Genomic DNA, 14,920 nt, shown 5'->3' with positions numbered 1-14,920 from the left:
CACACGCACACTTTGGAAAAACCACATAAATGCACCATCTTGCGTAAAATGTTAGGAAGTTCATTAAAAAACCCAGGTCTGCTTTCCTTCCTCTGTCTTCAGGAATGATAGGAAAATTAGGATAAACTATCCAAAAGAACATTTACAAAATAAATGTTGAAGTTGAAATAATGATAGATTAAAGGGTACATTTGGAATTAATTCAAAAGAATACAGTGTGCATATTGGGCAGTGAGATGGGAGAGGAGGATATGGAAGAAACAGAATTGGCCTAAGTTGATGGTTGTTGAGGCTGTTACTGGTACTTTGGGGTTCACAATGCTGTTTGCTCTAATTATTTTCAAGATCTAATACTTTATTTATTGCATTTTCAGATACTCTCTTAACTTACTGGAATAAAGTATCTCCTCAGGAGCTCATAAACATTCTCATACTTCTAGAGTAAGTTATATTAATTTATTTTTATAATTTCCCCCTCATTTGGGGGAGCTTAATTTAATATTTATACAAAATAATACCTTTTTTTCTTGGTTTCAACAGCTTTTTTGCTAATAATGTAGGAAGTGTTAAACTGTTTTGTTAATATAGAGGCTAGCATATATGTGTTCCTCACACATTGAGGAAAAACATGGAGATGGAATACTTGTTTTACTATAGAAAATTCTAACTAATAATAGACCATCTTTACAGCCCACCAGGAATCTTTCTGTAATCTGGAAGTGGTGTCAGCTGTCCTAAATCATTCATTTAGACCAGATGTTGACTTAATGGAGCAGCTTAAATAATTGGAATTTAGAATTTGTACTCTTAGGTAGAGCTGAGTAATTCTACCCACTTAAATGTATATATAGAGATATCTCTAGTCCAAGGCACTTGGGGAAATAATCTAGTCTTTTTTCCTAGGTAGAGGTGGGAAGTTGTTCTGTATTGTATGCCTAGCTATTTTTACATTATTATTGAACACTAAAAAAAATTAGAGCAAAATGTAAGAAATTTTTAGATAGTAAACATATATGCTATTGTATGTGCATGTCTACCAAAACACAAAAAGAGTAATCAATGCATAAAAAAGTCTTTCAAAATTTTGCAGAAAATGTCAGCAAACAACAGTTAAAAAGAAAATTAATTATATTGAAATATTAACTAATGAAAATATGATGTTGGAGATTTACTTTAAAAAGTACAGAGGCAGGAAAGGTAGAAGGAGAGCAGGGGACCTGTTCTGAGTAGAGGCTAAACAAGAACAGCCATGAGTTGATAATTATTGAAGCTGGTGTGCGCTGAGTATGTGGGAGTTTAGTTTGCCATCTTCTCTACTTTTGTATGTGTTTGAGATTTTTTAGTAATAGAAAGTATTTTAATGCCATTATTTAAAAATATAGCAAGTGTCCCAATTTTTAGGGCTTAAGAACCATTTTTAGGTATTAATGTCTATACTAGAGATCTTTGCTGTGATAAATTACAGAGAACAAAGGATGATTTACATGTGGTTTTTAAAAAAATATGTTAAAATTGTATATGAAGACATGGGCCTTTTTGATGCTGATGTAATTGTAGCAAATAAATGTAGAAAGATGTAATATGACAAGCCTACACATAGTTATGCGTATATTTATTTCTATCTACCAAAACATATTGTAATATGATTTACATAAGTATCCTTTGTAAAACGTGACTTAAAACATTACTTATTAAATTTCAGAGAATGGTAATAACTTTACTAACATGCCATTGTTTTTATTTCTAGAGTATGTTTGTTTCACTTTAGATATATGGGGAAAAGAAACATAGCAAGGTAATTCCCATAGCACTGCAATTTCCACTTTTTTCCTTTTGTTCCAACAGAGGGCAGTCTTGATCATGCCGTGTAAAACCTAGATTATTCATTTTAAATTAACATTAAGACAACCTATGATTTATTTAACATGTCTCAACTCAAAGTTTAAATTAAACTAGTAGGAGCTGATATATTTAAGTTTTCCAAAGGGTAATGGTTAGCTTGATATGCAGAGTTTCTGTTCTAATCCTAGAACAGATACTGTCTTTTCTGAAGGATGTGAAAAAAGGCTAGATCGAGGTGAAGTCAGGAAACTGTAAGGTCTGTACTTTTATCTATAATCTGTCAATACTCACCTCAATTTCTAAAGTAATCAGAAATCCCCAACAGTGATTGTATAGCATCTATTTTATCTTTTTGTTGTTTAAGTGTTAGTGAAATAAATTCTTAAAAATACTTAAATACATTAAAAAATTGTTTGCGGGATCCTAAATTAATTGCTTATTTTCAATGAGATATATTTTAGGGGTAGAATTCATCATTAAAGGAACTCAAAGAGAGTTGTTTTTTTTGTTTTTTTTTTTTTTAAAGTTAAATTCCATGGCACTTCCAAAAACTAAAGAGGCTATTTGGATGGGGTTTATAATTGCTCAGTCTCTGGAAGTTCCTAACAATAGATAATTCAGGTGATCATTTCCACTGTCTTTCTCCATGGCTTGAAGCTGGCATGATAACTGCTACTGTGAGCCTTAATCTCTAAGATTCTGCTGAATCTCCTACTGTCTTTCCTAGAGAATAAACAAACTCTTTTTCTTCCTTTGTTCCTGATAACCCGGTTGTAATTTTTTTTTTTTTAATGGAACCTTAAAGTTAAAGGAAAACAGAAAAAATTGCAAATCCCAATATAGACATGTTTACAGAGTAAAAAATTTCTGGTCCAAATTTAGCTCAAGTTCAGAAACATTTGATTGGCACTCATTCTTGAACATCTAGAAATGATCCCCGCTGCCCCATTTCAAATCTGAGTAGTGCTCTCAGTGTTTTCGGAGTCTTGTCCTTCATCTCCCGAGAAAAGACTTACTCTTATTAGAATGTTGTCCACTTTACTGTGATATTTTTGAGGAGGAGGGAAGAAATTCTCTAAATTCCTTAATTATATACTTATAATGTCAGCTTCTTTAAATATGCATTGAAGCTTCATGTAATTTCCAGTGACATCTCATTTAAACCAAGTAATAGAAGAATATTGAGTTTAGGATAGTGTTTATGTGGAAACCTAATCATTTTTTTTAGTTAAAAAACATCTAACATTGAGATATATTATTAGAGTACTCCAACATCTAACTTTAGATTTTATTTTAGGGTACATGATGCCTGGTTGTCAAAACACTTTGGAGTAGACCGAAAATCGCAAACCATGCCAGCTCTGCGAAACAGATCAGGAGTAATGCAGGCCCGGCTCCAGCATCTTAGTAGCCTGGAAAGTTCATTTACACTTAATCACAGTAAGTGAAAATGTGTGTAGGGTACCCGTTTGAATGTAATACTATTTAACCTTGAAGAAGTTCTGGTTTAAATAACCAATATGATTGAAAATGATTTCACATACATAGATCTATTTGCATATCTATGTATTTGTATACAATTCTTTTATCATACATGACTAAATAGTAAAATATGCATAGATTTTTTAGCAATTTTAGGTAGTGGTGGTGTTTTCCTTAGTTCGTTATTAAAGAAATTAATTTTTCTGACAGAATTGTTTTTATAGCTACATTGGATATCCTTCATTGCTACTGTTAAAACTTTAATGCAAATAATAGCATCTTATGTAATTTTTTTAGAGTTACTATTCATTGATTTTAAGGATTACACGGGCTGACTGCAGAAATTAAAGAACTGTAAATATTGATTTGGCAAAGGTGTATTTCATACAGGTTGCAGTATTTTCAAGCAAGTAGGACAAAGAATCTTGTCCTACTGGGGAAGCTAGAGGGTTATATAAATGGAAGATATCCTCCGAAAAGCAAATATTAATAAAAAGTCAAAGAGTAAGAAAACTTTCATTTCCATGCAGTCCTCTGGAGATTGCAGAGAAGGAAACCAGCAAAAGTGGCTTGTAATAAAGAGTGATAATAAAAACAAATGTCTTGAGCAGATGGGCCCTGAGCTAACAGAGCTTTAAAACATATGCAAGTCTTACAGCCTCAGCATTACTCTTGTCGCTTGTAAAACCGTAATGAACTTACTTCCTTCAGTTGACCCAGATGCCTTGTTTTTCTTATGATTTAGAAACAAGTCTTATATCATTGGACACATCATTGAAAACATTTGGCCATAGGGTACCACTGTATGTAATGTAGCTGAATTTCTAGGAGTTTCACATTTTTGCCCACGTAATTAGTGGTACGGCCTAAAATGCCTCCCCTGTTATTTCCTAATTACATTGCCATAGTTCATCACCAAAATGTCTCCAAAGAAGTGGGTACCTAATTATGTGTTGTAGAGCTTTGATAGAGAGGCGAAGTAAAAAAAAATTAGTAGGCTTTATTAACCAAGACCATATATGATTAAGGAATAAATACGGTGAAACTCATTAGGTCTGTAAGTATTGAGAGCTTCCTTGCTTCTTGCTTGTCTCTGAGTTTTGGGGGAGAAAATCATTCAAAATTGTTAAGTAAATCTCTATTAGGCAGTTTTAATTTACCTTTACCTTTTTTAATCCTAGGTTCTACAACAACTGAAGCAGACATTTTCCATCAGGCACTTCTTGAAGGCAATACTGCCACTGAAGTTTCTCTAACAGTACTAGATACCATATCATTTTTCACCCAGTGCTTCAAGGTAAGAATAAAGACTTAGAATTTAGTTGGCATCATTGCAAAGAAAACATTATGCAAAAAGTAACTATCAGAGAAAGCTTGGTGTAGTGAAAAAGGCACAGGTGAGCAGTCAGAAAACTTGGATGAGAAACTGAGTTTGGCTACTTTGTGACCTTGGGAATTCACTAAGACTCACTTGCCACATCCATGAAGTGAGGGGATCAGACTGATTTGCTAATTTGCCTTTAAACTCCCTTCTGCCTCTTACATTCTATTGTTTTCATGTTTAAAAACGGTTCTCTTTTATACCTCTATTAAAATATACAGTATTTTTTAGTCCAAATTATGATTGAATCAGTTCGTTCAAGTGCCTGTTGTGATGAGGTATCTTCTCAGGCTAGATGTTGTCCATGCAGTCTGGCTGGCTTCCTTAGTCAAGTGCTTAGTATTTTTTTTCTCAGATGTTTGCCTTTCAGTACCAGTCATCATTGCTGTGATTAGAAAGAATAAGGTAGAAACAATGATCTTGCAAGGTTGCTGAAGAAGTAAACTGGGATAATGGACGTGAGAGTGCTTTGAAAAGTAAAAGCTATATCACTGTAATGTAGCATTAGTGGAAGAACTCAAAAATGAAAAATCTTGCTTGCTTCCACCTAAGTTACATGTATAATTTTTTCTTTCTCCTTCCGTGCTTTTCAAGGTAGCTTACAAGGGAAGACTGAATTAGATATTAATAAAAAAATAGGCTTCAGATCCCTTTGTGAAGTATGAAGTTTGTTCTCATTAAAATGCAACCCAAATTCATTTTTCACTGTGCCAGTAAATAAGAAAGATATTTGGCCTCAAGGCTTGCATTGTATTCTTTCCTCCTATTCAGATACTTCTTATTTATTTGACAAACGTACCTCTTGGTAGATGTTAGGCACTATTCTAAGTGCTTTACAAATATTAATTCAGTTTTTATTGTGGTGCTGGGGGAGAGAAGGTGGAGTGACTGCAAATGGACACCAGGAATGTTTTTGAGGTGATGGATGCTCTAAAATTGGATTGTGATGGTTGCATAACTCTATAAATTTACTAAAAATAATTGAGTTGTACACTTAAAATAGATAAATTTTATGGTATGTAAATCATACTTCAATAAACTTAAAAATACAAATACGAACTCACTTTTAGTCCTCATAATAGCTTTATGATATAGATGCTGTTATTATTCTCATGTTAAAATGAGGAAACTGAGACTTACAGGGAGGTTAATGTCATATAGCTGGTCAGTGGCAGAATCAGAATTCAGATCTAGGCCAGTTATCACAAGAGTTCATACTTCTGACCACTACACCATGCTTAGAAATAGATTAAGGAAAGAGCCAGAAAAATCTAACACCATTCAGGGAATCTAGCTGTTGATGTTACCATTAGATCTGTCACAACTTTGCATATTATTTTAGTTTTTGTTGTTATTGGCAAAGTTGTAACCCGCTAGTTTCTTGAAGGATAGAATAGGGCTGGAGAAGTTCACCAATGCCTTTAAAAAAAAAAAGTTCACAGATCAATAGATACTTCTCTACAATTCATTATTTCTTTTATGTCTCTCTTTACAAGGAACATTTAAACAATTTATATGGTCTGTTCAGTTGTGATACCTGTTATTATCTCTACTCATAGTGCTTTAATTTGTCACCAGTGGTGAAATATATTTTATACTAAAAAGCTTACTTTAAAAAGTAAATTAGATAATAGACTTTTAAAATAGATTTAATAGTTTCCTTAATTCTTACATTATTTAGTCTCCCTCAGATAAATACAAAGGCTGGTTGCCTTATATCCATTTTAAATTTACTGATTTCTTAATTGAGAAGTAGTATGGTTAGATTAATAAAAATACTCTTTATATACTAGTTTTATATTTGGTGTGTTATGTTGGAAAAATATTCTTTTCATTTGTTTAAAATGAGAATCAAGTATAGATGTAGTTTATGTAGCATTTTGAGATTTCCAAGTTTAAAGATGGCATAGATGTTTTTAAATTAGACTTTTTTTCTGAAACTTTGAAACACTGGTTTGTTAAACAGGTATGGGTAAAATCAGTTGTCTTTCTGGGGAATGAGTAGCATAAATTATTTCTACAAAATGCATTTTTTTTCATGTTTTATAGAGCCAACTTTTAAATAACGATGGCCACAACCCATTAATGAAAAAAGTATTTGATATTCATCTTGCTTTTCTTAAGAATGGACAATCTGAAGTGTCGCTGAAACATGTATTTGCCTCATTGCGTGCTTTCATTAGTAAGGTAAGGAAAATTTTATAACTGCTAGTGCGCTCACTTCATGGCAAGAAGGAAAGACAAGAAAGAGGATTGTTGTGATAACATCTACAAACTTAAAAGCCATTAAGTTAGTATTGCCTTTGTAAATATAGATATAGAACAGCCATATACATAAAGAGGATCTGACCAAGAATCTCCTAAAACCAGAATGTGTTTTTGAGTTCACCCTGTCATTCCTTCCCTTTTTTGGTAGCCTCTTTTGAAGAGTGCCATTTTAAAATGACCAACTTTGCCAGTTTTTTTTTCTGTTTTGCTTCTTTTAAAAGTACTGTCACACCAGAGACAATATAGTGCATTTATGTCTTAAGTGTGTTGAAAGCAGAGGCCAAGTTTTATAACCCCAGGGACTTGTGCAATATTTTGCAAATGGTAGACACAGTGTGGGGTCAAATGAACGAACCCTTCCTTTCAATGCTCATTGTATCTATGGGCTGTAAATTTTCAGACCACTTACCTCATCTTAACAAAAACCTGAGGCTAGACTTTTAGGAATAAATATGACTGAAACAGATAGCAAAGATTTTTTTCTGGTCTGCTTTTGATAGCTTTTAAATATGATGAAAATCATCATAAACCAAGATGGAGTTAAAATTATGGGAAGGCACAGTCTAGGCCTTCCCCTGTGCTATGTATAACTCCAACAAGACAAAGAAATCCAATGAATTGAATTGTGTAATAGAATAACTGAGCATGGTAAACTTTTTGGTCATCAGTATTTGCATGGCAGCTTATTGCATTTAATTGGTATAGAAATCAGGTGGATTTAAAGGTTGTTTTTTAATTGCTATTTTTTAATACAATTTTTGAATAAAGAAATATAATGAAAACTGAGTTCAATGTCAGGGATGTTGTAAGAAACTAAAGGAAAGAGATTCAGAAATAATCCATTTGAGAAACAATTACTGTATAACTACTTACTGGTGTTAGACACTGTGTCAGAGATACAGTCCAAGGACTTGTTGTCCAGTAGAGGGAAATACACGTAGTATACAAAGAACGGAGGATAGACAGGAGAAAGAAGAGAAAGACTCTAATTTAGCAAAAGTTTCTCTGTAGCAGTGGAGCTAGGATTTAGTATAGATTCAGCAAGAGATCGGATGAAGAGGTAGATGGTGCCAGGTGAATGTGTACTCATCTTAGGAGTTAGACTGTATCTTTCAGGCATCAGGGAGCATGGAAATAATCCAACTAGATTTGTATCAAGGGAGAATTGATGTGGGCAGGGAAAAATCTCTTTAAAGGGTAATGAGAAATATGGATGGTAACAGTACTAAAGGCAGTAAGAAGATTCATTAAAATAGGCTAGATAAGAGATGAGGGCCTAAAGTAAGGCAGTGACAGTGGAGATGGAGAGTCAAAGGTAGACAGAAGGCATGGTGAGAAGATAAAGTTTACAGGATTTGATCATCAATTCACTGGATAGTGGGGTATAATGGCTGATGTGAAATATAGGGAAAAGACTACATTTGAGGTAAAAGTTAATGAGGTCTCTTTTGTGGACCTGTTGGATTTAAGGTCATTAAAACATCCAGTTAGAGCTGCTGGGATTGGCAGTTGGATATATAAATCTTTGCTTTAGAAAGACATCTGGGTTAGAGAGCTAGACTTGGAGTAATCATCCATCCATTTATTCATACCATATTTATTGAATACTTTCTCTCTGCCCAGCACTATTTTAAGTACTAGAGATACAATGGTAGAGATACAAAAGTAGTTAGTCAGGGCATGATCGACAGGAGCAAAGGCCCAGCTCTATAACCATGGAAACCTTCCTTGAAGACCTTCCTTAAGGACCTCCCTTTTAGGGTTATAAATTACCCCAAATCCCAGAGCACAAAGGTCATAAAAATTGCTGGCTAAACTAGCCACAAACGCATGCACAGAAGGTACTACCATAACCTGCCCATAACCTCAGCCTCATTATGCCATCATTATAATACCATGATGATGTCTGGAAGTTCATGAATCAAATAATAACAGACTGAATTCTGAGTAAGCACATGCACAGTAGGCAAAGTGTTATATAGCAGCCAACTGTCAGTTAAGGTGACCTCACATAGGGATCATCTAGGACCTCCCATCATGGCCCAAATATAAACAGACCTTGCCATTTCCATGTTGTTACAGCTCTCTTCGCTGAAAACCCACTCCTCCCTTGGAGCATACACTGTTTTATCTTTTCACTTCCCAAACTCCACAGGGCTGCAGCCTTCCTTAGGATGACCCATCTCCTTCTAAAATGTACTTTTAATAAAACTCACTTTTCTAAATCTCACTGATCTGTGCTGCTTTCGTGCTTTGGCGGGGAAGAACGGAGGAACACCACACCACCCTCCCCATGCTGCTGGGGCGACACTGGATTTCACATCTCCCCAGCGGTAACAGTTTCTGCCCACATGAAGCTTTCAGTCTAGTAGCGGGGAGGGAGACACAAAATAAACAGTAAATAAAATAGTAATTATGGTAAGTTCTAGGAAGGAACTGAGGTGCCCAGGTAGATAATAACGATTTGTGGGGGATTGCTTACTTTAGATAGATTTGTCACTTTTAAAGTGAGGCCTGGAATATGAAAAGGGGCCAGCCATTTGAAAAGCTCAAAAGAAAACACTCCAGGGAGAAGGACATGCATATGCAAAGGCCCAGAGTTGGGAAGGAGCTTTAAATTCTGGGGACTGAAAGGCATAGTGAACTAGGGAGGTCATCATATTATAAGTGGTAGTTGAATCCATGGGACTGATTTGATTTCCCCTGGAGAGTATGTAGAGGAAGAAGAAGAACAGCAAAAGAAGGTTAAGAGCAGTCAGTACATTGGAGAAAAAACATGGAAAGGATTGAGAGAGGAATCTGTGAAGGAGATGAGAGAGAGCAGTCACAGAACTAGGCAAGGCAAAAAGAAGGAAGGCAAAAAAGGAGGATATAAATGGAAGCCAAAAGAGAAGAAAGTCAACATTATTATGAGATACAGATTGGTTTAATAAGATAAGGGGGAGATGGAGCCCATTGGAATTGACAATTAGGAGGTCATCGATGATTTTGGCCATTTCCCACTCAGAGAAGTGTGTGAGTAGAAGAGTTTTTATAGTGGATTAACTATATTACAGCTACACCCTCCCATATGCCTTTATTTTCATACTAGAATATCTTGTCCAGCAAGATTTGGTTTAATCTAGTGAAACTGTTAATGAGATTTCCTGATTGCCAGTCAGAACACGTTTATTAAACATTCATTATCTGCATAGCATTGCACTTGCTGTTAAGGTGATAAAAAGAAGATGGATTCCTATAACATGGGTTTAAAGTCAAGATTCCCAAGAAATGATTTTGAAAAAGTTGGTCCTCTAGCTTCACACACCCTGAAAAACATCTGTTGTGTACCGTGAAGCAGCTTACTACTTGCTTGCCTAGACATGTACACATGGGTGATTGTAACCAGCCTATATTATATGTATAGTTTATCTGAATACAAACTCAAAGTAACAGCCACTTGGCTGTTTTGAGGATTATGTAGTCACTTTTGTACTCTTTCTATGCCAAACTGTATCTTTTTTAAAAAAAAAAATTATAGTTGACATACAATATTATATCAGTTTCAGGTGTACACCATAGTATTTGACATTTATATTCCTTAGATGTGATCACCACAATAAGTCTAGTAATTATCTGTTTCATAAAAATTATCATGAAATTGACATTTCCCTATGCAAAATGTATCTTAATACAGTTTATGAGCAGAGGATGAACGTGTGTATATTTGTGTCTGTACACTTCATCTATACCCCATTTTGTTAAAAGATCAACTTGCTGAATAGATTCCCACTATAATTTTATTAACATTTGGAAGTTCATAATATAAGGAACTATTTAAACATAAAGCAGAAGAGTAAATAATGCAGATTGTCCTTTCGATTTTTAAGGCCCAAATTGAGACCCATCAATTATTCGTCATTTTAGTCATTCGTTAATTTAGTATATATTATCAAGAACCTACTTATCATCTTTTCCAGACCATCGTGAGCTCTTCTCACACCTATAGCATTTATAGACAGTACCTCACATTTTTGTGGTGTCTTGTATATTCATGTGAATTGTTCTGTCGTTGACACATGCTGGCCTTCATGTTTTTAACTATTTAAAAGGTGTGTGGCCCTGGTCCTTTGTTCATTATGTATCTTCAAATCATCAAGCATAGTTTTAGGTGAGAATATAGCAGGCACTTGATGGTTGATTAAATTTTATGATTGGGTGTTTAGATACTTATGTTTTTTTTTCTGTTCTTTAGTTTCCCTCAGCCTTTTTCAAAGGAAGAGTAAACATGTGTGCCGCATTTTGCTATGAGGTTTTAAAGTGCTGCACCTCAAAAATTAGCTCAACTAGGAATGAAGCATCTGCACTTTTGTATCTTCTGATGAGAAACAACTTTGAATATACCAAAAGGAAAACCTTTTTGAGGACACATCTGCAGGTCAGCGAAAATCAAAGCACCTCTTCTTTCTTTTATTCAACCTTTAGCCTCTAGATCAAGGTCTAGAGGTACCCAGTCCAATACAATAGCTATTAGCCACATGTGGGCATTTAGCGCTTAAAATGTGGCTAGTCCGAATTGAGATGTGCCATAAATATAAAATATATATTGGCTTTTGAAGACTAAGTACCAAAAAAGTAAAATATCTTAATCGTTTTATATTTACCATATGTTGAAATGATATTTTGGATATATTGTGCTAAGTAAAATATTAAAATTCATCTGTGTCTTTTTACTTAATAGTGTGCATTCTAGACAACTTAAAATTACATATACGGCTCACATCATATTTCTGTTGGACAGTCCTGCTCTAGAGCATGGATGTTAAGAGCATATGCTCTAGTTCAGATTCCAGGACTACAACACACTGAGTGACCTTGAGCAAGTTACTTTCTTAGTCTGTCAGTGCCTCAGTTTCTTCATATATGAAATAGTGGTAAATATTTGTACCTACTTCATAGGATTGTTGTAAGGATTAAATGAGATGATTAAATAACAAAATACTTGTTAAATATTTCATAATAGGTAGTACCTTTTGTGGTTTTCATTTTCCAGCATGCTCAGTAAGTAAAAACTTAGAGAAGTTTCAAGGCATAGTGAAAAGTATGAACTTAGAACTCAGACCTACCTGGCCTTAATCATAGCTCAGCTAATTATTTACTCTGTGACCCTAAGCAAGTTCCTCAATCTGTCTTAACTATTTGCCTCATTTTACCTTGCAGGGTTACTTTTATCATAAGGGATAAAAATAACGTGTGTATAGTGCCAGGCACAATGCCTAGTATGTAATAGATGTTTGGCACATGATAGTATTCAACATTTAGCACATGATAGTATTCAACAATATTTTTCTGCTTATTTGATGAAACAGCTCCGAACAAAACCAAAATTGGGACTTCGTGGCCGAGTAGACCTCTTTGTAATATGGGAATTCCTTGGTCATATTTATATCTTGACTGCATTGATACATATTTATATCAATGGTCTTTTCCATTGGAATTGTTTATTGGAAACTGGGTTATAAGTGGGGAAACAGCCATAAGCAGGTTTTTAGAAGTGTCATTAGTAATGTGAAAATTGGATAAAAGTATATTCTTCTGGTAAAAACCTGCTATATAGTTAGTTACCTTTAGATACTAGAACCAGCATTATATGTTATAACTTTTAGAGTTCACCTTTATATGAGGTGTCACTTGAATATCACCTTCCTCCAAAACATTTCTACAGTTACTATGCCGGCATGCCTGAAATTCCCCCATTAAGTTCTGTTCTTCTGGGTCAAAGCATCAGTTCTCTCAAGTCCTTTATTTAAATATAAATGAATTAATAAATGCGAAGACTTAAAACCATAGTAAGCGCTCAATTAAGGGTTCACTAGAATTATTTTGATTATGACCTCTTTGATCCTTAGAACATCTCTTTAAGAGTTATCATTTCCATATTACAAATGAAGAAAGTGAGGCACAGAAGGGTTAAATAACTTTTCGAAAGACACAAGATGAATAATTGATAAAGTCAGGATTTGAACCTGAGGCAGTTTGACTCTGGAGTCTGCACTCTTAGCTCCTATAGTGTACTGCTTCCAAGGACCAGAGAGTAAAGTTTCCAGCCATTAACACCTTAGCATGAATCATTTAGGCATTCCTCAAAGGGATCCTGAGAGTAAAAAGCACCATCAAAGGCCATTACATATACTGCTGTCTAAACTAGGTAGGTCCTAATCAGAAACAAAGAAGGGAGCTGAGGTGCTAGAGTTGAGAGTCCAGTACCTGGGCTAGTGAAAAAGAATGAGAACCCATTGAAGAAAATGTCATTTATTCCAAGCTTTGCTATAGGTGCTACCTAGCAAGCATATTCAAAATGGAGACCTGACCACTCTTATTTCAGTTCACTATTATGAGACTGTTTTGGGTCTAGCGGAACTATGAGCTTTGAAAAAATTTTCACATCTAACCAAGAAAAGTTCCAATAAAATTTGAAATTGGGACCTTTGAAGTTGTTACTTCAGTAGAAGAATTTAAGCCCCTCATGTCTGAAGAAGGTAGATTATAATGGAACTGTGTAGAATCTTTAAAAGAAACATTTCATATGAGTGCTTGTGGGGTTATACAATGATGAAAATAAATAGCATTTGTTCAAGACATTTGACAAGTAATGCTTGTTTCTTCCACAGATAATAATTGCTGTAAGCCAGCTGATAGCTGATGTAGCACTAAGTGGAGGATCGAGATTTCAGGAGTCTTTATTCATTATTAATAATTTCGCAAATAGTGACAGACCGATGAAGGTATGTTCTTACTTCAAGTAATAAATTACAACCACTTTCACTGTTAGGGAAGTTTACACTCCTAGAATAGAGTGTATAGAATATAAGCTTCATGAGTCAAGGCTTTGTCTTGTACACCACTGTATTTCTAACACCTAGAACACTCTGATGTATAGCAAATATTCAATATTAGATGATTGACTATACTGTATATCCACAGCTGTTATAGCTAGTAGTGTTTAAATATTTTTTTTCTGGGCTTGATTTCTAAACTTGCTCAGAAAATAAATGGATCCTTTCTTTCCTAACAGTTGTTGCCATTTATAATATTGCTTAATTAAGTGCTGAGTTTGAAATTTCAGGAAATTTCACTTCTTAGAGCAGCTAACAGCTGCCTGATCCATTGCCAACAAAAGAAGAATGATACAAATGGGATTCATTATTTGATGACTTCCTGAGTTTCAAGAATCATCTGTTAACTAATAGTGGCTTGCCATAGATACATGTTGGCACACCTAAAGACTGACCACCATTCCTCTTTCTTACCTATATGCTTAAAACCGGTAACATTGTCATAATTCATTTTTTGTTTTATTGCATGGAGAGTAGGTTCTTATCTTCAGTGATACATGTGTGCGAGGGAAGAGGAATCCTTTGCCAATTAGAGGATTCCCCACTCCCCAGAGGAATCATCCCCATTCTTGGGAAAGATCATCTTCCAGCATAATTTGATAATATTGTATAAAAATGAAAAAAATAAAACTCATAGCCATAGCATACTTGATGTTTGGAACATGTAGAATCTATGTAGCAAAGAAAAATTCCCACAGGAACATTGCTTAGAGCGGAAAAAAAAATACACTGAGTAGTGCCAGCTGTCCTCAGGCTGGGAAAGTTTGCTTTCCAGCCAGTTCTGCTGGTTCACCAGGAGATCAGTATATGCTCTAACTAATTCCCATGAACACAGAAACAACTTCTGTCATTTAGGATCTTTTATTCATACTCTCAAGAGTTTATTTTACTAGTTACTTACCATCCTTAATTCCATGTTATATTAATGTTGGATTAGTAACTTTTTCAAAGTCAATGGTGTCTGTTTTAGCTCTCCTTGATAGGAAATCTTTTTCATGACTCATTTCTGAAATGACTTAGTTTTATTCTGTTATGACAGTTACTACCAATAAACTCTATTATAGCAAAATAT

At 34.6% G+C, this 14,920-nt stretch overlaps 1 protein-coding gene across 1 annotated transcript in view; it reads left to right on the top strand.

The window, feature by feature from the left end:
• Positions 1 to 14,920, top strand: part of DOCK11 (dedicator of cytokinesis 11) — a 177,019-nt gene that overhangs the window by 123,407 nt on the left and 38,692 nt on the right. Inside the window, 7 exon segments of the mRNA XM_039842502.1 lie at positions 375 to 441; positions 1,748 to 1,795; positions 3,140 to 3,282; positions 4,506 to 4,621; positions 6,755 to 6,892; positions 11,208 to 11,390; positions 13,624 to 13,737. Coding sequence (XP_039698436.1) covers positions 375 to 441; positions 1,748 to 1,795; positions 3,140 to 3,282; positions 4,506 to 4,621; positions 6,755 to 6,892; positions 11,208 to 11,390; positions 13,624 to 13,737 — 809 coding nt within the window.

Source organism: Pteropus medius, unplaced genomic scaffold, assembly GCF_902729225.1.
Source record: "Pteropus medius unplaced genomic scaffold, Ma_sr-lr_union100, whole genome shotgun sequence".
Lineage (NCBI taxonomy): Eukaryota > Metazoa > Chordata > Mammalia > Chiroptera > Pteropodidae > Pteropus > Pteropus medius.
The sequence above is the reverse complement of the archived record's forward strand: the minus strand, read 5'-3'. Positions and strand labels throughout refer to the sequence as shown.